This window comes from Mirounga leonina, unplaced genomic scaffold (genome assembly GCF_011800145.1).
Source record: "Mirounga leonina isolate KUSES-001 unplaced genomic scaffold, KU_Mleo_1.0 Mir_125, whole genome shotgun sequence".
Taxonomy (NCBI): Eukaryota; Metazoa; Chordata; class Mammalia; order Carnivora; family Phocidae; genus Mirounga; species Mirounga leonina.
In genome coordinates, this window is record NW_023270305.1 from 30,114,404 (window position 1) to 30,141,278 (window position 26,875).

General features: G+C 52.0%; 1 protein-coding gene and 1 long non-coding RNA gene across 4 annotated transcripts; one reads left to right on the top strand and one right to left on the bottom strand.

The window, feature by feature from the left end:
- The first annotated feature begins 2,451 nt into the window (after positions 1–2,451).
- Positions 2,452–18,024, top strand: IL1RN (interleukin 1 receptor antagonist). Of its 3 annotated transcripts, none has more exons than XM_035001082.1 (5): positions 2,452–4,626; positions 12,786–12,837; positions 14,311–14,399; positions 15,492–15,604; positions 16,744–18,024. In XM_035001082.1, exons 1-5 carry the CDS (start codon positions 4,422–4,424, stop codon positions 16,954–16,956), a joined length of 672 nt encoding a protein of 223 aa, XP_034856973.1. In that variant the 5' UTR covers positions 2,452–4,421; the 3' UTR covers positions 16,957–18,024. The 3 variants fall into 3 exon arrangements, with proteins under 3 accessions (XP_034856973.1, XP_034856974.1, XP_034856975.1); XM_035001084.1 differs by lacking the exon at positions 2,452–4,626 and adding an exon at positions 12,617–12,643; XM_035001083.1 differs by lacking the exon at positions 2,452–4,626 and having other exon boundaries at positions 12,448–12,837.
- LOC118007874 lies at positions 9,131–12,457 on the bottom strand. The gene is made up of 3 exons (XR_004678514.1): positions 12,414–12,457; positions 10,655–10,910; positions 9,131–9,864 (listed from the first exon to the last, which is right to left on the bottom strand). It is a non-coding gene; the product is annotated as an uncharacterized LOC118007874 (long non-coding RNA).
- Positions 18,025–26,875: the final 8,851 nt, after the last annotated feature.

Below are 26,875 nucleotides of genomic sequence, written 5' to 3' on the forward strand. Positions count from 1 at the left end.
CACCCGGTTACATGAAACAACCAGCAGAGATCAACTTCAGCTCAAGTTATTTGGGGGGCAGAGAATAGGACCCCATAATTACCCTCAGCTCCCCAACTTCTCCTCCCCCGGGTAAGCATAGAGAGTAAGAGGGAAAATGCAAACAGAACACTTGCCGGCCTTTTTCCCACTTCCAACCAGACTGCCACCCCAAGTCTCCCCTGTCAGTTCTGGAGCCCCTAACGCTGCCCCAAATCTAGAGCTCTTGATGACATCGATGGGTGAGGGCCTGGAGGCCAGGGGCTCTGTGACTCTATAAGCTGCTCCCGCTGTTCTTCCCCGCAAACACTACACTTCAGCTCTGCTTTGCCTAAACCCCTTTCACTATGGTGGAGCTCCTCTTCTTTCCTCCTCCTCTACCTGTCCCATCTGGCTCCCCTGGCTGTTCCCCCAAGCCTGAGGAGGGTGCCCCTGCTCTGCACTCCCACAGAACCCTGTGCTTCCTTTATCCGTGCACATATCACCCTGCGATGTAGTTTTCCAGGGATGTGAACACTAAGCCGTGAGGACAAGGACACACCTGCCCCGCTTACCTCTGTCCCCTCAGGATCTAACATCGCACCTGGCAGTGGTGGTGGGGTGGGGGGGGGCGGGGAGGCGGGAAGTCTTCGTGGAGCGGATGCACATTAGGTTTTGTTAGGATTGTTAGTTGTCACAAGGGACCAAACCCCACCTTGAACTTGCTGGCAGCTTCTACCATTTGGCTGCTGTGAGAGCCAGAGGAACTGCTTCTCTTCCTGAGGTTCAGCTTGAACAATACCACGAGGAGTCCCACGTCCCAGGCACTGTGGCTGAGGATGTGGTAAGGTGGCTGGGCTGGGAAGAGCAGGGGCAGCTCAGCATCATGAGGCGAGGAGCCTGGCAGGCAAAACCTCAGGCGCTACGGAGGTGCGGACTCCCGTGGAGGAGCTTCGTGAACTGCAGTGTCCCCGGCAGACGTGGGAATGACTTCCCATTTGTCAGTCGGTGCCTTGCTGGAGTCTGATCCCTGCATTTTCATTTTGATCGACTCCTCAGCTCCCTTTTGTGTTGCTTGTTGGCTTTTATAGGATTGTATAATTGAAGGCTTTGGTTGCAGGAGGCAGAGGTAGCTGCCCACCACAGGTCCAGTCAGCCAAGGCCTGGGGACCGAGTCAGGTGCATTTATCCGTGACTGGCCCCCAGGGTTGTGGCAGCGGTGATGGGGGTAGTTCCCAGAAGAGTGGATCATGGGGTTAAGTGGCATCTGCGGATCTTGACCTTGACTGATGTAAACTTGTGGGTTTCAATGTGTGACCACTTATGAATGTCATGCTGGGAGACTTATTCTTTTATACAGATGTATGAGTGGTGTGTTTGTGTATGAGAGAGAGGGAGAGAGAGAGAGGCACCAGGTACATGAGTGGCGGCTTCCCATCTATTCCTTTACTCATTTGTCCACGTGGCAGGTTGTGTGTGGAGAGTCAGGGATATGATGGTGACCAGAACAGACACAATCCTTGCTGTGACCTGCCAGGGAGGTAGATGTCACACAGAGGATCATGCGAATGAAATGTCTGAGCTAAGATCTTAAGGGTGAGGGTAGTCTGCAAGACAGCGGAATGGGGCAGGGAAGGGTGTTCCGTGCAGAGCCGAGGTGGAGCCTATGTCAAAGCCCCGAGGCAGGAGGAAGAGGTGATATTGAGAAATCAAGAGGCCTGTGTTGCTAGAGTTCAGGGAATAAGGGGGTTGTTTTGCAAGCGGAGCCTGGAGCTGGGTTTTGTAGACTCTCAGAGATCCTGCAAGGACAAGCATTTATCTAAGATCATGGGAAACAGATCAATGCCGGCTCTTTTCACAACTCCGCTCCATTGCTCTGCCTCACGTACCTAAACTCACAGGAAGCAGGATGCCCCCTCCATGCCTCTTTCCCCTGGCTGCAGTGAGGGGGGTCTCTGATGCTCCTAGTCTTCCCACGGTGCACTGGGATGCTGCCATTGAGCCCAGAGTATGGCTTCCCCTTGGGGCCTTGGCATCTCTCCTGCCAGGTGACCTCACCTGCAGCTGTCTCAGTCTGAAGGATCTAAATAACATCAAACCTCAGCATTTCATCCCTCCATTCCTGATGCCTGCTCTCCTTGTCACCTCTGTCCTCCACCCTGTCTTCTCTCTGTCCCCCACCCCCTTCTTGTTGTTCAGCAGGCTGGCCCTAGGCAGGTCAGTGCTAGAGTGAGTGCTCAGTCACTGTTGCTGGAGGTGGAGTAGCTCTGTGTTGTTCAGAAGCGGCCCCCCTCCACCCCCAAGGGTGCCCAGCCCGCAGGAATTCCCAAGGTCTCAAAGGCCAGCCCTTTCCAGAAATGCAGTCTTCCCCATCTCCGGGACTTTTTTGGCCCCGAGCTTCTCAGGTGATCTGAGTGAGCCAGGCCAGGCCACTGGTCCCTTAGATCTTTGCAGCTTTGGAAGAGAGGTGGCAAGCCTGGAGAGGAGACTTCTGGAGCGGGCCAGGCTAGGAGGTTGGAGATGCCCACATCCTGGATGTGGCCCGAGTCAGGCCTGGCCAGGGAATGCCTGCCTTGTGCGCCGACCAACATGCCATCCCCGGCCCTAATTGGCAGCCTAGTTTATCATCTCCTTACTGCCCCAAGCCTGGCCAGGCCCTTAGCTCCCCAGGGAGGAATCAGACCCATGCTCTGCAGGAATAATAACTAATGCTTAGATAATGCTTCCTGTGTTCTAAGCACCTACGGCTTGTTAGCTCAGTCCTCACAACCACCCCACAAGCTGGGTAGCAGTCTTGCGCTCAATTTACAGATGTTTCCAAGGTCACATGGATGTAGTGTGTGAGGCCAGGACCTGAGGCCCCGGACACCAGAACCTGCCTCACAGAGTGGTTGTCCCGATGTAGTAACAGACATGCAGACCAATGTGACAAGATGGTGTGCGCAGGCAGGTTCCCCAGCTGCCCCAATGCCCAACTTCCCAGGTTTACAAAATTTAGTTCCTGATTTGTTTGCAAATGGGCATTTCTCTACAAAAGTTGCTTCAGAAATTCCCAGCCCAAACTCAGAGGCCTTGGCATTATAGCTGATGAGCCAAGGCTGCAGAGAACAGGAAGTGAAGGCCTTGTGGGAAGTCCCTGTGGTCAGGGGTCCCCAGGAAAGGGCATCCTGCCCACCTCTGGCTCTCTGCACCTCCCAGCCAACTTCAGGCCCTGTGCGCTGAGTGGAGGGACCCTGGGAACGAGCCCAGACCCCAGAGACAAGGTTAGGGGAAAGCGAAGCCCTCCACTAGACCCCTCTTGAGACCCCTTCTGCAAGTAAGCATGGTCTTTCCTTCTCCAATAGAAGAGACAGGTGCTATTGAAGGTGGCCAGGAGGCTGGCCTGCTCCTTCACTCTCCCCTTCCCCTGTGCCCTAAGGCCCTGTCTAGAGCAAAGCCCTGTTTCAATGCACACAACTTGTAAATTTTATAGTCTGCATGCCATTTCTTCCTCCAGCCTGCCTCTACTCTAAGGGACACTTCCAAAGTCATACAGCTGGTTAGTTGCAGGCCTGGGGACAAGACCTGGGACTTCTAGCTTGCCAAGGGAGCCCTTGCCCCTGCTCTTCATGCATCAACCCAGATGGTCTTAAGGATTCCTGAGTTGTCTCCTCCCTGATGGCGGGATCCAGGGGCATGAAGCTAGAGAGTAAGTTCAGAACGGCAAAGAGGAGAAAGTTTAGGACATAGGGTCTTGGAGAAAAGCTGGGGAGAATATTAGGCCTTGCAGACAGTGTCATTGCCAACAGCTGGGGTGGGAAGCCTGAGGGTAACTGGAAGAAGGGATGGATACCCTCCTGCTCCATAAGCCACATCCCAACTGTATGAGCCTCCACATGGTCCCCAAATAAACCAAGAAGATCCCCACCCAAGGGCCTTTGCGCTTGCTGCCCCCTTCCCCGGGACACTCTTCCACTTCTTTGATGTCACTCGGGTCTCAGCTCACAAGTCACCTTCTCAGATCGGCCTTCCCTGCCACTTCACATAAAACATGCACCCACCCCTAGGTCCCTCAAAAACAGATCATGCTTTTGATTTCCCCTGGAGCACATACTGTCATACGAAGTTAGTTTATTTGTTTACCAGTTTCTTGTCTGCCTTCCTCCATTAGATTATCAGGGACCTTATCTGGCATTCCCCCAAAGCCTGGAAGAGTGCCTGGTACACAGGATTAAGTCTACCCATATTGTCAGGATGAATAAGCACATGCATACATGAACCGGCGGCAGTCGGGGTGAGCATAAAGTGGGGTGGGCACAGAGGTCCAGCCTCACTAAGCCAGCTCAGTTCCTCATGCAAGACCTCTGGCTTTGCAGAGATAAGAACCTGCTGGGCTTCTGTTAGGCTGACTCACCCTTTTGGAAGCTGGGCCTGGCGAGCCCTGCATGCGTGTGTGCACGGCAGGCTCTGGCCCTTCCTCTTCCTCTCCCCAGGTAATCAGGAAGCAAGGAGCAGCTCCACCCTGGGAGGTGCTGGTAGCACACGTTCTGCCTGGTGCTTCTCCTCTCTGCGCAGCAGCTTGGTCTGGAGCCAGAGGCTGGGAGACCTCAGAGGACCGCGGAATCTACCAGGCCCTTCCCAGGGCTGCAGGTAAGCTCCTTTCACTCCTGCTTTTCCATCTGAAAGATGGGGAGGAAAATAGCCACCATTAGTGCGTACCAAATGCTCTCAGACTCTGAATAGCAAGCTTCCAGAGAAATGTCAAGCGCAGGTAGCTCCAGGCCCGTCTGGGAGACCTGGCTGAGGGGAGGCAGCAGCAGCCATGAGGATGCACTGGGGCCAGGGCCGCTGGCCCAGGGTCTGCGGGGCCTGCAGGGGACAGAGGAAGCACGCCTGCTGTGAGAAAAATCCTGGAGCTCTTAGACTCTGTTGGTCATTTTCCACTGGGGAGAGAAATGTGGAAAGTGGGGACACATTCCTGTCGAATGGGAGAAAGAACTGTGAGAGCTCAATGAGAAATACTGACAGAATTGGGCACCAGGTCCCGAGATCTGAAGGGTCGTACAAAAGGGTAGGGACCTGGAATCCGTGGCTACCACTGATTCGTCCCAGCAGATGGTTGTCTCATGAGGATGCAGGCCCAGGTGGCCAGAACTTCTCACTTTTCAAGAACTGTCAGATATTCTGATTTCCTTATGTAGTAGATTAAATAAAACAACAAAGTCAGCAAAGAAAATATTCAACCTGTGGGCTACAGGTTTGTAATCTCTGGTTAAGATCTGTGGGGGGCAGAGAAAAGATCTTTTTTTTTTTTTTTTAAAGATTTTATTTATTTATTTGACAGCAAGAGAGGGAACACAAGCAGGGGGAGTGGGAGAGGGAGAAGCAGGCTCCCCACAGAGCAGGGAGCCCGATGTGGGACTCGATCCCAGGACCCTGGGATCATGACCTGAGCCGAAGGCAGACGCTTAACCGACTGAGCCACCCAGGCGCCCCAGAGAAAAGATCTTAAAACTGGGAGTCTGAAGACCCAGTTTCTAATTCTATGTTTGACCTCGAATGGGTGAACTATTCCTCCTTTCTGGGTCTCACTCTTCTCAGTGTCAAGAGGAGGCTGGCCAACTCTTAGGGTCTCACGGGCTCGGTAATAGCCAATTCTTCCATAAGCTTATGGACGAGGCACTCTGCTGAGCAATTAACATGGCCTGTCTCTTCTAATCCTCACAACAGCCCTATGAGGAAGCACTATTATTGTTCACTGTTTCAGAGTGGGAACTTGGACACAGGTTAAGTAATTTGTCCAAGACCAGACAGCCACTCTAACGGGAGGAGCCGGGCTCCACTGCAGACAGTCTGTTCCAAACCACCGTATTATGCTCTGGGGGTGTGGAGACTGAGTGAGGTCATGGAGAAAGAAGTACTTTGTAAACCACAAGCAGTTTTTCCAGGGGCAGCAAATCCTCCCCTTTCCCCCAGTAGAGGAGGCAGTCTCCAGTGAGATGTGTTAAAATGTCAGCCCATGGTCTTATGCATCTTTCAAATGTGTAAAGAGGATGCCACTCCCAGAACCAGATGGTGATAGAATGTGAGGGAACATTTATACTTAAAAACAGTCCACTCCAAAATATTTTAAACTGTCACATAGTAGGTGCTGAGTAAGTTTGAGTTCAGGAGGCGAGGGCATGGGAACCCAGTGAAGACACCATGTTTTCTGGGAGGCCAGGAGCAGGGCTCAGAGAAGGGAGACCATGGAGAGATTTGGGGTTTGCTTCAAGAGCTGGGAGCTCGAGGACGGATGAAGGTGGACATGTATCTGGGACATGGCACTTACCTTGCTGGCCCTCTGCCTCTCTCTAACACCACTGACCTCACAGCTAATGTGTGTGAAGAAGATGAGGCAGAGGGAAGAGGATGTGAAGGTGCAGACATTTATAATGAAAGAGAAACTCCTTTTTACAGCCTAAGTTTGAAACCAATGTTAAGCTACTAGAGGTTGACCTATCTTGATTTACATAGCTGGAGGAAATGTGAATGGCTGAATTAAAAATTAACTTGATCAGAAGGGGAGTGACTGGCCAATACTTCATCTGCTGCGGTCTCTTTTCCTGAGTGGAAGGCTAAGGCTTTCGGTTCTTGTGTGTTTTATCTATCTATCTATCTATCATCTAATAAAATGGACCCCATCTCTGCTGGGCAAGACACAATGATGGGCAGCTAATCGTGCCTGCAATTTGCAGTACTAGCCACCAGATGGTATGAGCACCTTTTAAGGATTTGTATTATAGGGTGACCAATCATCTCAGCTTTCCAGAGATGCAGGACTTTCAGTACTAACACTTGGAAAGCCCTGGAAAGACCGGGGCAAATGGCCACCTTCATCTAAAACCAGGTAAAGAGCTTTCTCGTTAACCTCTGTAAGGTTTTAGAATCATCCTTCCCTTACTACCAAAAAACAAACCAACTCCTAAAATTTCCAAGCAATTGTGGGAACAAACTGTCACTCTGTAAGACGTGAGTTCAAATCAGAAGGAACTCCATAAGAACAAATAAAATTCTTGCTTCTGTTCATTGTGCAATGAATCGAGGAAAGAGGTCAGCTGCCTTTCTGGCAGGACTGCCGTGTGGGAAGGAATACAAGAGCTGGGTTCAAATCCTGCCTCAGCCACGATCTGGGGCAAGTGATTTAATCTTTCTGAGCCTTGATTTCTTATTCTGCGAGGTGAGTATAAGTATATACCCATCCTGAGAGTGGGTGTAAATATACCCACCTTACACAGCTATTATTAGGACTAAGTGAGATCCATGTGAAAGAATAAAACACATAGCCTGAGCCTGAAGCACAGCAGGTAAGAATTATAACTGTGCCCCACCCCCCCTCCCGGTTCCTGCCCCTCTCCCTCTCTGTCCACCTGTGGAGAAGCTAGCTGCCTTATAAAGCTAGTCAGCAAAGCCAAAAAGGCAAGAGCAAACATGTACCTCTAGTAGGACAAGATAAACAGATAAATAATGGCTTTCAATTCAGATCCATATCAAACCCAGAAATTGCTGGAGCAAAAACCATCTTGGAAGACTTGAAACTTATAAAAGACTCACAGGCAGTTTACCGTTTAGACCTAGGAGGAGGGCACGCTTTTGTGAAGCAGTGACTGAAAACAGTTGACTTTATATACAATCTCCCAACCACTATACATGGGCCAGGAGGGCATTCAGGTTGGCTGAGATGCCCAGGAGAACCTCGGTCTCCAGACCTGGCCCGCTGCTATAGGGAGCTTCTCATAAGCTGCTGGATTTGGTTAAAATTGACCTGGTTACCTGGCAGGGCTGCGTAGGAAAGCTGACAAAGAGAAGACAGATGATATTTGCCCTTCCTCCTCCTGTGTGTACTGATATATTTACCCATCTCTTGGAAAGAGTAACCAGAGACTTTGTACCATTGTCTTAGTAAAAATTTCCAAAGTTTGGGCAACAGCACTGCCTGTATTGTGTGCTGTGACGCTCACGTACGCTGAGGGATCCAAACATGAGCTCGAGCCATTACAACTTAAGGTGCACACCTGTGCCCCCAAAGCCAGCTGCTTACAATTTTACCAATGGTGTTTGCATGACGTGCATGCAGGCCGGCAGGCACAGCTGAAAACGTTCGCAACAAGACCCACTATAGTGTCCTGATAAACTGGATTTGTTGGGAGGGCTTGCTTTCTGTAATGCGGACAGGACCTGTGGGGTGAGCCACTGGGCTGAGGTGGGCAGAGACTGGAGTTGGGAAATAGGATGCTCTCTCTCTCTAGAAAGACGAGAGAGACGAAGAGCCGCCAAATCTCCCCGCCGCCGCGGGGCACTGGAGCCAGCAAGATATGTTTGTGAGCATCTCTTCCCAGCTCTGCATTCCGCGTTGTCTTGCTGGTGGCTTGAGATCATCCACGGTGGGAGTATTTACAGCAGAGAAACCAGCAAATGCTACTAATGAGAACTCTTGTGGAGATCTAGCTGTCGACATCTAGCAGCACACCACGCCCTGCCTTCAGGCTCAGTGACCCCAAACCACACACCAAGTCTCATCTATCTGTCCACTGGCCCCGGGATGATCTTAATAAAACAGACCTGACGGTGTCACCCTCTGATTCCATGTTCTTTAAGAGAAATTCCCTGCCCCCTGATGCGTCATTAAAGGCCCTTCCTCCTCTGACTCCTGCCCAACTTTTCGGTCACTTCTGTCCCTACCCCCAAATGCTGTTCCAATTCTGCCATCCTGAATGATATGACTCAAAAAATAGACATCGTGTTCCACATCTGGCCTAGGACCAAACTTCCTGCTGTGATAACGAGCAAAGCTAGCAAAATGTATTTCTAAACAATCAGATGGGATCAAAGAGTGACCAGGGCTTTGAAGAACTGCAGAGGCCCGGACAGGTGGAGGTCAGTACTGGGGCCTTTTGCCCTGGGAGGCATTTGGTTTCAAAAGCCCCAGCTGAGTTTTGGACAAACTTATGGGGTCGGACAGGGGATGGGAGAGGATAAAATTTGTATTTTACCTCTCACTGAGGAGAACGGGACCTGATAAACACCCCAGGTCTGGCCTGGGACCTAAAGGACTAGGACTATCCAGAAATGGAGTAGCCTGCCTAGCTACTGATGCTCCATTGTGATCATCTCAAGCCTGCCGGGGGAAGGTCACTTGCGGCTGCAGCGCCCCCAGCCTCACCGCCCAGCAGAAGCAAAAGGGAATCACCTCTAGATAAATACAATATTGTCCAGAGCCTCAAATGACCTCTACGGTTTTCGATGTACTACCGTGCCCAGCAGTTGGTAGAAAGTAGCCAGGCACAGGCAAGACGACCTGTGCACCAGACAAAAGCAGACTCCAGAAGGACACCCAGCGGGGATTCAGATAATAAAGTGAGCAGGTGCAGCCTTTACAAGAACTGTGAATACCGCGTGCAAGGATTTAAAAGACACGACTGAAACTTTCGGCAACACCATGCCAAAAAAAAGGAAGCGGATGGAAATCCTAGAATCGAAAGAAGCAATTAGCTGAAATTGAGAAATAGCTGCATTTATCGAACACCTCCTATGTGGATGGCGCTCTAGAGGCACCAACAGGGGCCCAGGGCTTGGTCTCAGTAGAGCCTGTCGAGTATCACTCCAAGGACATGGTTGTCCTATTTCCCTCTGAGTGGGCCTTATCATTTCTGCTGTCACCAGGGCAGGGCAGGGCTCAGCATGTAGAAGGCACTAGATGCAATTTGATGCCTGCAGCTCGCAGGGCAAGTGCAAGGTGCTGACCGGGAAGGCAGGGTCCACGATGTGGTGTGGTCATTAAACTGAATTTGGGAACTGGAGTGAGGGGCTGAGCACCCGGAACCAAGAACAAGTTTCATCAGAGATTTCCTGTGGGCAGAAATCATAGGGACACCTACTATTTTTGATAAGACGGAACCAAGAGTGGAACTGTGGCCAGAAGCGTGAGGGGAGGGGAGGAGCCTCTGGTCCCCAGCTCATTTCCTCCCTCGGCTCAGACAGATGAGGGCCTCCGCCTCTGGAGTCCAGCCCGGTGTGCCGGGCAGGGTGGATGGGGTTAGGGCCATTGTGACTGACCTCTCCCACTTTACGTGGGGTAAAGAAGCAGACGCAATAGCTTCCTATTGTGTAGTTCTTATGTGCCAGGGTCAGGGTTAAGTACACTGTGTGCAACATCTCAGTCCTCACAGAACCCATGATAAGGCTTCAGTTATTAGCCCTGTATAATGGATAATGAAACTGAGGCCAAGGGGCTGGGTGCCAACTCCTAGGTGACATGGGAGAGTGCAGCCCCAGGTCAGCCTAATGTCTCAGGCCGGCCCTAGGGACTCCCTCCTCTCTATCAGGAAAGGCCTGCCAAGCCACTTCTTGGGCACAGACCTGGCAAAGGTGGAGAAACCAGGGATCTGCCCTCCGGGAGACATCTGTCTCTGAATTTGGGCTGGGGACAGGGGAGCATTTACCCAGGAGCCACGGTGTGGGTGGTACCTTGGCTTGGAAAGCTGTCTTGAGGGCAGGCAGGCAGGAAGGAGCCCCTCGGCCTCCCCTGAGCAAGTCATTCCCCCTCTTCAGGCTCCAAGGATGTTTATCAAGGGGTACTGAAGTAACATTGAGGAGGGCTTCAGAAGCAGCACTGAAAGGCAAGTAGGAGAGAACTTACCACAGTGGGGGCTAGCTGCCTTCCATCTCAGCAGGGGTGGTGACCAGTTCAGGCCCCTGATGATTCGTAGGTGTTCCAGAAATTATACCCCCAATTCAGCAAATGCTGCTGGTGGCAAATAATCAAGCAGGTTCTTCCACATCACGTCCTCCAGCCAGCCCTCCGCAAACAAACAGAACTCCCCCTTGGCCCTCAAAGGTAGATATTCTTTCTTGCATGTGTTTCGAAGGTGAATGTCTCCCTCAAGGTCACTCACCTTGTGAGAACAGAGGGGACACATACAAGTCACTTTGTCCTTCACAGTAATCCCCCAGGGAAGTGATACAGTTTTTGCAGAAATGTTCCATTTGCTCTGAAAGAAGAGCTCTTTAAAGATTTGAGAAATTCATCTGTAACCTTTATTAATTTTTTTAAATTGAGGTATAATTGCCATATAACATTATATTAAATTTGTTTAAATTGAGGTATCATTGACATATAACATTAAATTATATTTAATTGAGGTGTAATTCACATTATAACATTAGAGGTAAACAACATAGTGATTCACCCATCACCTGTTTTATATACATAGTTATAAACGTATCTTTTTTCTTGTGATGACAACTTTTATGGTCTACTCTCTTAGCAACTTTCAACTATACAGTATAGACTTCCTCTTTGAAGGATTTTACCCTCATTTGGACACGGACCCTGATTTTTTGGTTAAAAATAAAGTCAGACTCATCAAGATCAGCTGTTGTAACAGGATGACCACTGGCTGGGAGTCTGAAGACCTGGATTCCTAGGCATACCTTTGCCATTTATGAGTGGTGTGGCCTTGGGCAGGTCCCTTTCCCTCTCTGGGTCTTTCTGAGTGTTCTTCAAGACAATGATAGGGTGGGATAAGACGACTGCCGAACTCCCATCCAGTTCTCCAATGGTATAATCTGTGCTTCTGCATTAGCACTGGGCGCTCTGATCATGTGAAGCCCTATCCATGCTTTCCCTATCCATAAATAGGAGTATGCCTACCTTTTTCCTAACTTCTAGAATGTAGGAAGGAAAGAAGTTAATGCTTATGAGTGCTCACTGCAGGCTAGAATTTCCCCTTCCTTCCCTCCCTCTCTCCCTCCCTTCCTTCTTTCCTTCTTCCCTCCCTCTTTCCACCCGTAAGGAAGACAGATCAACCCCACTCTGGGCAGTGAGGCAGAGGGGGCAGAGGTAGAGGCCCAGAGAAGTGAAGCGACATGTTCCAGGTCACATGGGTAGCAAATGGCAAGTGGCAGAGGTGAAATCTGGATCCACTTCTGTCCAAGGGCTGAGTTGGCCCCATTATCCCAAGACCATAACTTTAAAGATGTGGATAGTGTCGTATCGGAAGAGAGCTCGCTTCAAAGCACCTCTCAGGAAATTTACTCTATGGCAGGGGTCAGCAGACTTCAAGCCAAATGCAGCCACCACCTCTTTTTGTAAATAAAGTTGTATTGGAACATAACGGGCTTGTCATTTACAGATCACCTACTACTGCTTAAGCTACAATAGCTGAGTTGAGAAATCATGACAGAGACAAACCCTAAAATATTTACTGTCTGGTCCTTTACAGAATGTTTGTTAGTCCCTGGTCCAGAGTCCAGCAAGGCTGTCCATCCTTCAAAGAACACAAAGTGACATGTGACTGTCCCGTGTGCTCAAGAGCCCCGCCACTTGGCTTGTTAGGAAGGAGGACTTCTCTTCTTAAATCTATTTTTAAAAAGGTCAACAAACAGTTTCAGGATACCTGTCAGGTCGATGAGGGAGTTCAGTTTTCATCGTGCTCTTCCCAGGAACTCAGTGAAGGGAAAATAGAAATCTTAATTTTGGGGAAATTACACAGGGGAAAAGGGGAGGGAATCAGTTACAACACCCCATTGCGACACTCAGCACAGTTGAAAGTGACAACAGCAAGAGTTTCTCATTTTGGAAATGTGAGGGCATTTCCGTTTCTCAGAGTAGGACAGGGCGGCTTGGGTGAGTGACTATTTTCTTTATAAGCGGCACCTCAGGGCCCGAAATGGCAGTGTCGTGTTGTCTCGCTGCGGCCGCAGAATGGAAACCGGCAGGTGTCCCCTCAGTTACCTGATCTCTTTCCTCCTTTTCCTGTTCCATTCAGAGACAGCCTGCCATCCCTTGGGGAAGAGACCTTGCAAGATGCAAGCCTTCAGGTAAGGCCACCCCTGAGGAGGCGGGGTGGACGGACAGGTAAATGGAACCACCGCGGCCGTTGGGGGGGCCCGCTGGCCTCCGCAGCGCCTGCGGGCTGAGTTTGGGCTGGAAAGGGAGGTCCGTTATTCAGGAAAGGGGAGCCACATCCGCGGTCTTCAGGGCTTGTGTTTCAGAATATTTCAGATGGGCAGAACTTGGCCAGAGGCCTGGCTTATTCTCCCGGAGACTCTGGCAACTCAGTGAGTGACAGACAGGTGCCGAGGAGCCAGGCCGGGGCTCTTTGCTGGGCAAGGAAACCGGAGGGCTGCGTGGGCAGCGCACAGCCCGGAGGCCCAGACTGCCGGCCAGCATTGCAGGTCCGTGTGGACATGGTGGAGGCCCCCGCTCCTTTGCGGCCTCAGTTTCCCCATCGGTGACATGGGGTTAAGGATAACCCCCTGCCTGCCTTACTGGGTTGTTGTGAAGATCAAACAGTGCTTGAACACTACTGTGATTTTTAAAAATTGGGCCAGGAGTTTTGTGAGAGAGATGTCACCAACCCTGTTGTAAAATCGAGAGGCTGTGATGCTGTCCCCATGGGCCCTCTGTCCTGTGACATTGCAGGCCTGAGCCACGTCAGGGTGACTTCACCGTCAAACCGAGTTTCCCTGGCTTGAGGCTGCAGTTCGGGATTCTGTGCGTGTGCGTGTATGTGTGTGCGTGCGTGTGCGTGCGTCCTGGGCAAGTCGTTCCCCTTTCCAGACACGGGAACTGCTTCACGAGCTTTGCCTCTGCTTCTTCCTACTGGCTGGGAGCTCCAGGAGATGCACCTGGAGGTCTCTAGTAGGAGACTCATCCAGGAATGCAGAAGAATCTCGAAAGGTCAAATGCTCAACGTGTGCAAAGACCTTTACAGTTTGTCCAACCATCCCTCACTGAGCTCACGAGCTCCCCAAAGTGATGCCATGGGCGTTGGTAGCCACACTTCACTTGTGAAGAGATGAGGTGCATGTCCAAGGCCACATGGGTGGGCAGCGGGGCACAGAGGGCCCACGTTCTGGCTGGGCCTCTGCAAGCCCTGCTCTCAGCCCTTCACCAAGAGCTCGGCAGCCACATGTGGGCTGCTGGCTACCATACTGGACCGTGCAGAGAGAGAACATTCCTGCCCCCGGCAAGTTTTATTGGATGATGCTACTCTAGAGTATGTTTTGCTGAAGTAGAAGGTGTCTGCTCTGGGAATCTGAGGATGAGGAGCAAGGTGAGGAGAGCGGTAGAATGTGGGTGCACTGCTTTCCAGCTGTGGGAGCTGGGCCGGCCTCTTAGTCGGTGTTGACCTCAGTCTCTCCTCCATGCCAAGGCTGGGCTAAAACACCACACCCCTGGCAGAAAGTTGAATGCAGATTCAGTGAACTCTGGGGGACACAGGAATGGGGGGAGCACAGGGCTGGGCACACAGAGGTTGTTCACCATAGCTGGGGCCTTTCACATTGCAGAATCTGGGATATTAACCAGAAGACCTTCTACCTGAGGAATAACCAACTCGTTGCTGGATACTTGCAAGGATCAAATACTAAATTGGAAGGTGAGTGGTTGCCAGAAAAGTGGATGTTGTGTGGGTACTGGGCCACTTTGCCCTGCAGTCTCCAGCTTGCCCTTGGAAAGCTTAGGTTCAAAGTCCTAATCCCCGCTGGGTCTTTGTGGTTGAGTTGGAAGCTGGGGGAGGCCTGGCCACATGTGAGGGCAGGCCTCAAGAGGGTAAGAGGGTTAGAGCCTAGGTCTGGAGCCCCCACCTGCTGGCACCGTGTCCCGGGGCCACCACTGGCCGGGAGAGGGCACAGAAGGCAAGACGCTCCCTTTCCCTCCTGTGACTATGAAGCCCTCCGTGTCCCTATGTTGTTCAAACCCTAACTACCACCCAAAACGAATACACCATATCTAAGGCTGGGTTATGTCCCTTTGTCATGGACACCACATTCAGCCATGGTCTGGTCCTTGCTCTAAACAAGCTGCATGACCTCGGGCAGGCTTCCCCCACTCCATCGCTCAGTTTTTCCTTTAGTAAACCGAGGCCGGCCTGATGGCATGCTGGGAGAGTCTTTCAGCACGAGCCTCCTGGGATGTTTCTGATTACCCGATTGGTACTATGGGATGGCACGATCTCCATCTTCCCACCTTGTTCTCAGCCCCTCGCCTTGCCCTGAAAGAGTGTGAGACCGGCCTTTCCTGTCCTTCTGTTAATTCTCCTAGTGAACAAGCTGAAGTGCAGAAAGGCTAAGCTTTTCACTGCCACGTGAGGGCTCAGAGACGACCAAGGGACAGGGTCAGAGTCACCCAGGTGCCTGTAGACCAAGCCCCGGGGCCCACTGTGTGCTATTTCCCTGCCCGTGGGCAGCACCCCCGGGGACCTGGAGCACAGGTGTCCTGGGGAGAAGGAAGGCTAGGGACCACGCGGAGCAGAATCTAGGCGACACGGTCCTTGAGGGGTAACTCGATAACTCCTTGGCGTGATCTTCCACTTGAATGAGGACCAGGAAGATGGGGCCTCACTGCCCTTCTGACCTTCGGGTTTTACTTCGGGTGGGGATGGGATGGGGAGACAGAAAAATCTCCTGCGAGAGTCCGGGCTGCCTCCTCCTCTCTCTACAACCTGACCCTGCCTTCTGCTCTTCCCCAGAGAAGTTAGACGTGGTGCCCATTGAGCCTCATGCCGTGTTCCTGGGGATCCATGGGGCGAAGCTGTGCCTGGCCTGCGTCAAGTCCGGTGATGAGACCAAGCTCCAGCTGGAGGTAAGGGCCCGCCTCCGATGACAGCCACCCCAAAGCTGGCGGCGGGGACAAGCGCAGTCGGTTCCTTCCTGGGGCCCTGTGGGTCGAAGAGGCAGGCGCAGCTGGGCAGTTGTGCTCCACTCGGCGTAGCAGCGGCTGCAGCGGGCAGCTCTGCTGGGGGGGGCCACGGTGGCTTCTCCCCCGCCCCTTGCTCCACGTGCTCTCTCAGAGCTCCGCGGTCAGCGTGGGCCTCCTGACAGCACGGGTGCTGCCTTCCGGCACGGTTTATGCCACAGAGGCGAAGCTCCGTGGGCAGAGGCCCATCAAAGCCCCGCTTACGTCGTGCGGCTCACGTCCCATGGGCCGAAGCCGGCCGTGTGGCCAAGTCCAGTCTCGAGAAGGGCGGGGGCCGGGAAGGACGGTTCCTTTGAGGGCTTCATTCTCTGTGAGCCACTCTCTGGCCCGACGGCTCCCGACCTTCTTAGACTCGCCCTCCTCCAGGGAAGCCAAGCTTCAGGACCTTTCTCTTCTAATCCTTATCTACTCAGACCCACGGGTTGGCATCCCATCCAGGGCCCTGTACTCCTTGATCCCCGCAGTATGAACGGGCTGCCAGCCCTGGGAGGAGATGGCTTTGTCTCAGGGGCTTGTTGGTCAGGATCTTAACCCAGTGTGAGTGGCTGTAACCAGGGCTCCGTCCCTTGCCCCCAGCCGTGGACAGAGGCATTCTTTGGGAAGGTGACTACTCTGTGTGGAGTGGGGATGACCAGGACGTTGTGTGTACCGTGTCGAATGCACTGCAGTGATCTCTGCCCACCTTCTCCACCATGCCCTCTTGCCTGAGAGGGCACAGGCCCCGACAGAGCGCCAGCCTCCACGTGCGTTGGCCTCTGCGGCTGATGCCACGTGTCTACCAAACTTACTGGCCCATGGCTAGAGGGGCCAGATTTCCCAAAGTCAAGGTGTGACCGTGGGACGGCCTCTTTGTGTCACTGTTGTCTTAGGAGAGCCGGGATGCGTGGCCTGCCGCAGGGGTCCCCGGTCAGAGTTTCCCCAGTGCTTGTTCTGGGCCGGCCGGAGGCCAAGTCCTGGTTGGGAGAGGGAGGCAGCATGGGACCTATGGGCTTCCCAGCCCTCACTGCTCATGTCTTGGCTTCCAGGCAGTTAACATCACTGACCTGAGTAAGCACAAGGATCAAGACAAGCGCTTCACCTTCATCCTCTCGGATAGCGGGCCCACCACCAGCTTCGAGTCCGCCGCCTGCCCTGGCTGGTTCCTCTGCACAGCACTCGAGGCTGACCGGCCCGTCAGCCTCACCAACACGCCCCAAGAGGCCACGACGGTCACCAAGTTCTACTTCCAGAAGGACTAGTGGTGGGTCCATGCCGCACGTCCCCCATGCCCAGCACACTGATGACCCCAGAGACGCCTCTCCACCCTGCCCGGGGCCTCCTGGCTGTCGTGGGGGCTCAGAGGAGCAGCCTTGGTGGGGTAGACCTCGGAAGGATGGCCAAGAGCCCCGGTAACAGGACTCTGTCACCAGCCTCCTCAGCTAAGCAACCTCGACGCTGCCTCCACGGTGGTCTTTCTATTGTGCAGCTCAAGCCACCGCACTGCCCCAGGCCTTTCAGCGCTGCCCGTGCCTTCTGGATGAAAGGCAGGCCGCTCGGCCCGCCTGGGCCCCCTCTGCTCTCCTCTCCCTGACTCCTCAGCCTCCTCCCTCGCCCTGTGGCCGCGTCCCAGATCCCTCACGCCCCTCGCTGGCCTCCCAAACCTTGTTTTGCCAACTGATGCCGTTCTGTGGGGAAAACTTTTAGAGTCTGTGCCACAATGGAAGAGAAGGATTTCCTTTCTCTTTTAAGCCAGCTTCATCCAATTTGAAGGCGAGACCTTTCTTTAGAGACTGTGTCCTTTCTGGAAAGGGGGCGAGGGAGGGTGGAAGGAGCTCTCCCTTTTGATTTCCCTCTCTTCTTTTTGTAACGCCCTACCCTGCAAAAATGCGAAGTTAGTGTGTTATGTTGGTCCCTAGTTTTTTTTTCTTTCTGTGACGTTCCTAAAGTCTGGCCCCCACTGCTCAGGCCGGGCACCATTTCCACTCCAGACCTCGTACAGTGCCCGCCGCGCTTTTCCTCCCCCAGCTCCCCCATCAGAAGCTCCCAGCTCCCAGGGCAGCACAACTGCGGCTCCCCTGGGGCTCTTTGCAGGTTTCCTGGGAGGGAGGAATGGCTCTTGGACCGTTTTAGCCCTTCGGACACTCTGAGACTTGCGCCTCCGTCCGTGTCCCACCGCAGACTGAGCTCCCGAGAGCAGGGAGCGTGATGACCCATGTGTGTTTCGGACCCTCAGCACGTGCTCCGTGAACGTGTGTTCTGTGTGTTGAGCAGAAAGGTTCCTACTCCCTGTGACTGAAGCTGTTTTACAATAAAATCTTGAAAACTCATCTACTTTGCTGGTTGTGTCTCTGGCCTCGCCAGGCTTGGCGCATAGAGAGCTTGGGAAACGGGGAGGCCAACGGGCCTTTCTCACCCCAGGGACTGGGCCTGGCTGCCTCTCTTCTGAGAGTCCTTTCCTCCTCGGGCCTCACTGTCTCTGGTCCACGAGAGTGAATCTCCCTGCCAGGAAGGTGGGTAGCACCACTGTCCAACTAGCCGCCAATAGCAAACAATCCAAACACCCATCACAGAGGAATGAACACAGACATCAGGTGCATGCATACAACGCAATGGTCGGCAGCAAAGAGAGTGGATGGACTGCGGTCGGCCGCTCTCCACAAAACAGATGCATCTTACCCACATGATGTGGGGAGCAAGAATGACAGAAGCCCGCACAGAGCGTGAGTCCATGCACATAAAGCTAAAAGAGGCAAAACCGAGCCGTTGCGGGGGGGGGGGGGGATGTATAGACAGGTGGTACAAACACACGGAGAAGCAGGGACGGGCAGTGTCTGAAAGTGGGGCTGCTGGGTGACTCCTGGGAGACAGAGGGTCAGGCTGGAGCCCCTGGAGGCTTTTAGGATCCAGGCGACACTCTAATTCTTGACATGTTTGTGGTTAGGCGGTTTGCTGGGTGTATATTTCACAATTTCGAAGTCGAAAAAAATGAAAAGCCTTGCCCCTGGGGTGTGAGCAAAGGGAGCACTGGGAAATGATGAGATCACCAGGTGGAATATTGAATTTGGCCCCGTGAGATGGGAGTGCAAGACCGTCCTCAGACAGTTCGGCTACCAGGCAGAACTCCTGCCCGCCTTCTGCTGACTTCTGCCCTTGGTCTCTGGAGCCCTCGAGTCGGGCCCGACTGGGTGGCCTCTCTCCTTGGGGCCTGCTGCTCACTTATTCCCAGAGGGAGCTGACTGAGACGGGGTTTGCCAATAGCGCTCTTGGCACTTGTCTCCAAGGCCCGGGAAACAGAACCCAACAAAGCTAGGCCGCAAGGCTGGGCTGCACGTCTCGAACCCGGCTCCGGCCGGGCCTTCTGCTCCTCTCCGCTTCACAAACTAGACGTCACGCACCGCCTTGCTGGAAGAGGAGATTTCATCGCTAAAAACTAAGTTCAACAGGTTAAAAGATAACCGACTGGAGAAAATCTTTAAGATCTCTAGATCTCGACTCCAGAGGGGGCCACCTTTGGGTCAGCTTTCTCTTCCTCATATGGAAGATCGAAGTCGTCACACCTGCTCCCTGGGGACGGCCTGGGGATAACATGAACCGGTATGGGCTCATTGTGTGTCAGGGAAGGGTGCGTGTGGCTGATAGATTTTTAGTCCTGGTAAAGGGGGACGTTCAGGGCCGAAAACCCTTCAAGGCTTAATGGTAATAACAGCAGCAACGCTTGTGGGTCTGGCTCTTCAGCCATCCTGCCTCCTCTGACAAAAGAGAAACCTGAGGCTCAGACCCTTCATGTGATTAGATCAAGCAGCTGGGTGTAGGTAAGTAACAGGTGAGGGAGTGCACAGTCATGCACAGGAGCTCTAGAATGTTCTGGCTCTCCTGCTTGCAAAGTGCACTCCCGGACAATGAGTTAATATCTTGCAGGCTCCATTTCGTCATCTCTAAATGCAGGTAATGGCTAGTGCACCGGGCTGACTTACTCGAGCTCTGCAATATCACCGCGGTGGTATTGGTGCTGGTATTTGCTTTGGAAGACTCAGGGCTCAAGGGAATCTGCTTTAAAGCCTTGCTCCTCAAAGTGCGGTACCCAGAGCAGCAGTGGTGGTGGCAGCATTTGGGAGTTAGAAGGCAGAGTCCCAGGCCTTGTGCCAGACTTCCTAACTCAGGATCTTCATCTCAAGCAGGTCTCCAGGTGATTCAATGCAGGTTCAAGTTTAAGATAAAGGTCTGCTTCAAAGTGCAGTGCTCATGCGGTCTATAAACTCAGGCATATTTGTGAAACTGACTCTCATAATTACAAACCAAACTCATGTCCTCAACAGTACTCCCGCGAGCTCACTGACGATACCCCAAACTCCCAAGACCTCCTTAGTCTGGCTTAAAGTGTTCTTTAAGAGAGGAAAAGCTTGGGCGCCTGGGTGGCTCAGTCGTTAAGCGTCTGCCTTCGGCTCAGGTCATGATCCCAGGGTCCTGGGATCGAGTCCCGCATCGGGCTCCCTGCTCAGTGGGGAGCCTGCTTCTCCCTCTCCCTCTCCCACTCCCCCTGCTGTGTTCCCCCTCTCACTGTCTCTCTCCCTCTGTTGAAAAATAAATAAAAAGTCTTTAAAAAAAAAAAAAAGAGAGGAAAAGCTTTAGGGGCCCCTGAGTGGCTCAGTCAATTAAGTCTGACTCTTGGCTTCTGCTCAGGTCATGATCTCAGGGTCCTGAGATCGAGCCCTGTGTCGGGCTCTGCGATCAGCGGGGAGTCTGCTTGTCCCTCTCCCTCTGCTCCTCCCTCTGCTCACTCTCTCTCATAAATAAATAAAATCTTAAAAAGAGAGAGAGAGAGAGAGAGAAGGAAAGCTCTAAGCCTTTTCTGTCCTGCTAGAACATCAGCAGCTCCACACACGTAGGGATTTTGATCTGTTTTGTTCTATGATGTATCCCAAGTACCTAGATCAACACTTGGAATGTACAGGGTGGTCAATCAATACTGGATGAAGAAGTGAATTGGCCATTGATATATCAGTAGGAACTAATGTATTACATGGGTCAGAAAATTTGGGAAGACAGGGAACTTAGGCCAGGGAAGTTTTGAAAGGGGCCGAGAAGAAGGGAAAAGCCCAGGGCGCTGCACGTCGCGGAGATTTTGGAGCTCATCAAGGAAAAAGAAATGGCCACAAGGTGGCAGTAACGCACCCGCGCTTTACTGGGCAGCGCCTTGACAGGTGCGCTCCCTCACGTCAGAAGTCTGTCCAGAGGCGAGAGTTGCTACTCAGGAGGAGAGGGGGGCATGGGGACTCGGGGGAGAGGGGCCTCATGTGTCTAGGTGATGTCACTCAGCCGCACAGTGGGGAGTTTCTGGGTCAGAGAGCTCCAAAGCACAGCGGCAGCTTGGGGTCTTTATGGCCTGGGGCTTATCCACGGCTAGCAGATGTTGGGAACAGTTTCGTGGGGTATGCAAAGCAGGCCGGCTCTAAATGGCTAAAAACCTGCTTATTTGGGTGATGTTTAAAGCAATTGGCTGTGGAGACATTTGAGTTTGGCCTCAGGTGGGCTTTGGAGCGAGCCCGTCTCAGTCTGCTGTGAACAAATCAACCGCCTAGGGCCCAGTATGCAGAGGCCACCTGTGGCTCATTTACATAACACAAGGCTGGGGGGTGGCTCAGGACCGGCAGGCCTGGGCAGCACGTGAAAGTGACAATTTTGTGCGAATAGGAGGCAGTGAGGGTGACTGGGAGGTGGGAGGCTCAGCTGGGAGAGCAAAGCTCAGGGAGGGAAGATGAGCAAGCTTCGGAGAGGAATGTGGCCTTTTCTGTCACTTGGAGGACTGACTGCGCTGTCAGACCACAGGATCATGGAAGAGCCCATTTGAAACTTCGAAACTGAAAGTACAGGGCTCCAGTCTTTCAGGCTTTCAGAGTCTAGTCAGAATTTCCCTGCTAACTAGCTGGGTGACCTTGGCCAAGCGCCATCTCCTCTCTGGGCCGCGGTGTTCTCGCTTTCGCAAGGAGGGGGTGTGACTAGGCCTGTGGTGCTCATTCGGCTCACCTGTGGAGCTTTATAAAAACTGATGGCGGGCGCCTGGGTGGCTCAGTTGTTAAGCGTCTGCCTTCGGCTCAGGTCATGATCCCAGGGTCCTGGGGTCGAGCCCCACATCGGGCTCCCGGCTCGGCGGGAAGCCTGCTTCTCCCTCTCCCACTCCCCCTGCTTGTGTTCCCTCTCTCGCTGTGCCTCTCTCTGTCAAATAAATAAATAAAATCTTAAAAAATAAAAAATAAATAAATAAATAAAAATAAAAACTGATGGCAGTGCCTGACCCCACCCCCAGAGACTGGTTTGGGGTGGTCTGGGCACGCCCAGGTCAAGACCCCCTGGACCGGCAGGCTCCTGTGTTCAAGTCCTCCCAGCTACTCCCTCAGAGTGAGCCCCATCCAGTGGCATCTGGAAATGCAAAGGAGGGAAATGGTCCTTACCTTCAGAGAGAGGCTCTTTACCAAGTCAGCGGTATATTTTGACTATATTTTAATTTGAGTTGAAGGTAGAAGAAGGTTTTCTACTTTCTTAGTCTGGTTAAGACACACTTTGAGCTTCATTTTTTTTTTTTTGGCATAAATTATGCTATAATAGTAGATGTTAAGTTGGCGTAAAATTCTTGCAAATCTTAGGGAAACCAAATAATGTTGTGTTTTCTCTTCATAAAATTATGAAAACCCTAATCATAGCAGCAAGTCTTAACATGCTTGATATTAAACCCAACTCTCCGAAAAGTTTGGATAGACAGCGAAGTATGTGTTTTCGGGTTCTTATCCTCAAACCTGACGAAGCCTAAAGAGAGGGACGTTCAGCTTTCAAAAGAATGTTTTGCCTCTGGGTCTTCTGCTCCATCAAGTATGTGGGGGTTTAAAAAGAACAACAGCAAAAAACCCCCAAACCAAAAAAATAAAAAACAGTTTAAGAAATGTCCACCGGAGGTCAGCATTTTGCTGAAGAGAATCCTATATGAAATAACTAGTTCAGTTCAGGCTGGTGAAGGTTCAGTTTTTTAAAAACTCTCTGAGAAATAGCTGGGCTTTCATGCCAAGGGAAGTATATTCTCATTCAACCTCTCAATCAAGCTGTGTCCTAATTTGAGCTATTTGCCTCATGAAGTACATGAGCCCTGAGAAGTATCCAACCAAGGGTGTCTCTTACTGATGTCTCTTTTCCATACGGTGAGACTCAGAAAGTTCACCAGGTCTTCTTGCATCTGCTTGAAAATCGACATCCTGTGGTTCTGTTTCCAACTGAGGACCCGGTAGCTGGATGATTGATTGATGCATGGAATTACCACCAACCCTCTCCCCCCACCGCCCAGGGAGAATGTGCACCCGCCTCGCCAGAACTCAACACAGGAGCCCCAGTGGGCATGCCGGCAAGGGACATGGGCACTTTTTTGTGTGCTGGAAAGGGGTTAATGGGGCTCACAAAAGACAGATCAACAAAAAAGCCTGGACGCTTACTACGATGAGGAGTGGATCCAGATCCAGGGAGGGAATAACCTGGCCTCTATCCTCTCCCCGGGGAAAGCCTACACACAGTCGGCTGACTCGGAGACAGAGCGGAGGTCACTGATCCTAGTGACCAGGGACCGCAAGCTGCCACACCTTGTTATCACCTCTATTTGGGGGGGTCTCCCCGCCAAGGGATGGGAACGGCCAATTCTTAAAGTCAAGGCATACTCTTCCTTGGGCCTTGATGGAATCATCTGGCACCTTCTTCTTTCTCCTTGGCAGTATTCCTGATTAGTCCTGGAAGTTTTCTTTCCTTTCATCAAAGGCCTGTGGCTGAATCACAGGCACAGGAGAGAGGTAGGCAGGGGCTAGATCCCGCCGGGCCTGGCTGGTGATGGTCAGGACCACAGTCTCTGTCCTGAGGCACGAACAGGCCTTGGGAACTGTGAAGCTTACCGTGTCAGCCCCCAGGTCCCATTTTGGGGTGCACACTCTCCTCTTCAGCACCAGCGGATTCCTAGTCAACCTTCATATCCAGGCTCCCGGGCCACGGTTTCCGTGAAGCCGCCGAGGACCGTCTGTGCCAGCCCTCAGTACACCACTCTCTTGACACCTGCCCTAGGACCTGTGGCTCAGACCCCTGGTTTACACAGTACTGATGAGGCCTTTCCAAATGTGCATGTTTGAACCGTCCCCTGAATGCCTGAAGGTGGGGATGAAGCATTTTGCATTTTGCAACCTCTAGAGCACTGGGCCACTTCCCTGAAACTGATGAAAACTCACTGCAAACAAATTCCATAGTATATTCATTTCCCATGCACTTCCCATTTACTCTTTCCTCTTCTTAGAGTGTTCTACCCCAGAGATCCCCCCGGGAGGGTTTCCTCTTCTTCCCTGAGGCCTCTGCATACCTGGCACCTTATCGGGTCTTTTCTGGTCCCCCTATCTAAAATAGCATTCTACCCCCTGTCCCCCAAATCTACCTGCATCTCCCTTACTTGCTGTCCCTGTACCTTGCTTTGTTTTTCTTTCTGGCAATGATTACCTTCTGACATGTTATGTATCTGCTTGTTTGCTCATTTAAATCTATTGCCCTACGACATTTTCAGCTTCATTTAGGCCGGAACATTTCCTCACACCAGTGCCTGATTAGTAATTCAACAGTCTTCTTCATCAAGCACCTGCTCGATGCCCGTTCCTGGTGCTAGAGACAATACCCAGAGTGCCCCCTGGCAAGCTTGGCCAGGAGTAGAAACCTGTTCAAATATATACTTGCAATGGGTAGTATTTTTACACGGCCAAAACTTGTATTCCAGTTTTTCTCTCCTTTCTCGTGTGGTGTGGCATGAAACAACAATACCTTCTCCTGGGGTAGATATGGGGGCCCAAGGCTACTAACGGGGCATCTCTATGTCCTTGTTCCGAGAATCACAAAAATCTCAGGGGTGTGATGGAATCATCTGAGGAGAAAAAGAAAGGTTTGGAATGTGAATGAAGGGTCACAGCCTAGACAGCATGAGCCACAATGGGAACTGAGTGGGAGACCCCACTGTCCTAAACATTCACGGGCCTCCCTACCCCATAGGGCAGGATCCCAAAGCCCGGCCGAGTGCTCTGTTCTCAGCCCCCCTCTTTCCGTAAAGACCCTTCCCCATCGCTCTCTAGCTGCCGGCCCCCAAGGCTCACATTTCTGCAAAGGAGCCTATATCTCCTGACCTCCTTCCACCGCAAGTGGGTCCAGGGCTGACTTCGCGTTTCCAAACAGACCAAAGAGCTCCACTAAGCACAGGGCCATTATGCTCCAGGAGGGGCAGAACTTTCAATGTATGGTTGTCTTTAACATCAAATTCTTGGGCAGAGCTTCCAGTGCTTTCAGACCAGAGCAAAGGGCCTGGGGACCGTCCATGTCTCTAGCCCCTCCAGAGGCCCTCAGTCAGGAGGCTGGGCACTGCAGTCGGCAGAGGCACGGGGGCGGCTACACAGGGAGCTGGCGTCCAGGCGGGCCACTTACCCCTGGAGAGGGTCGCCTAGCAACAGGAAGCCCAGACTTGAAGTCAGAAGGCTCAGGAAGAAGGTCCAGCTCCGTCATATCATAGCTGGAGGATTCTGAGCTGGCTACCGAAGCTTCCTGAAGCTCTTTTGATTCATTTGGAAAACCAAGATCATAAAACTTTGCAGAGTTGTTTTGATGATGAAATAACATACATAAAAGTACTCTGTATCAGGGGGCCTGGGTGGCTCAGTCGGTTAAGCAACTGCCTTCGGCTCAGGTCATGATCCCAGGGTCCTGGGATCGAGTCCCACATCGGGCTCCCTGCTCTGCGGGGAGCCTGCTTCTCCCTCTCCCACTCCCCCTGTTGTGTTCCCTCTCTCGCTGTGTCTCTCTCTGTCAAATAAATAAATAAAATCTAAAAAAAAAAAAAAAAAGTACTCTGTATCAAAGCTCTCTGTAAAACCCGGTTCCATAACGGTATATAACCCAAGTGTCTCCAGATGTCTCCAGGCTGTGGAAACAAAGCAAATCACATGGTCCGAGCGTCCGGGTCCCCATCCAGCTTCCCCCGAAGGCCCTGGCTGCCCCCGACAGGACTGCTGGGATGACCCAGTAAGGGGCCCACACTCGTGTCTGTCAGAACCTGAGCCCCAAACCTTCCACCACGTACTTCCCTCCTGTCCTTATGCAACAGTGGCTGTGCAAGGGGAACCTCTCCAGATCACCCCGGAGCGTCCGGTTCTCAAAAGTGTCCAAGTGGGTTCGGAGAAAAGGAAAGAACATTCATTTCTCCAGCTCTTGTACCACTAGGTGGCACTTGTCTCCCCAAAAAGCTCTCAGTGAGGTGTTTCGGTTCCCAGTGAAACACTTGGCCTGTGATCGTTTGTTTCATTAACAAACAAGTTGTTTCCTCACCTTCCGCAGAAGCAATGGCAACATTTTGCAGGCACAGTGAAGGCGGCTCCGGATTTGGGAAGGAAACGTAAGGAAGCGGTGTACGGGCCGCCGTCCCTCCTCTCCTGCCCCCACCGCCCACAGAGCAAGTCTCTAAGACCCCCTCTTTGGAGGATGGTTTCTGCTTGGCAAATGCCTAATCGAATGGCCCCATTCTTCACCCAGAACGAAGGACCCACCTGCCTCAAATGCCTTTCCAAGTGTTCATTTTTGCCCCTGACAAAATTGCTTGCTGCTTTGAAATGACCATTTCTCGTTCAACATAATGCTTTTGAGATTCATCCACGTGTTGTGGACAATCAATAGATTCTTTCTAGTTGCCAAGCACTATTCCAACTTATGAATAGATCACAACTGTTTACTCATGGGCTTTGGGGTGGTTTCCAGTTTTCGTATTTGATAAATGAAGCGGTTGTGAATATTCCTTTGTACAAGTCTTCTCATGGACATTTAGTTTTCATTCTCTTGGGTAAATTGTTAGGAGTGGTGTGTCTGAGTTCGGTGGCAGATGTGTGTTTCATTTCGTAAGAAATTGACAAATTGCTTTCCAAAAAGGCTGCACCTTTTTTTACATCAACAAAGTAACGGCTCTACTTCCTCATCCATATTTGGTATTATGAGTATTCAAATTTTAGCCATTCTTGGAGGAGTGATGTGATATCTTGTTGTTCTATTTTGCACGAATGATAGTGAGCATCATTTTGTGTGCTTATTGGCAATTTATCCTTCAGTGTAAAGTGTCTGTTCAAGTCTATTGGGCTTTAT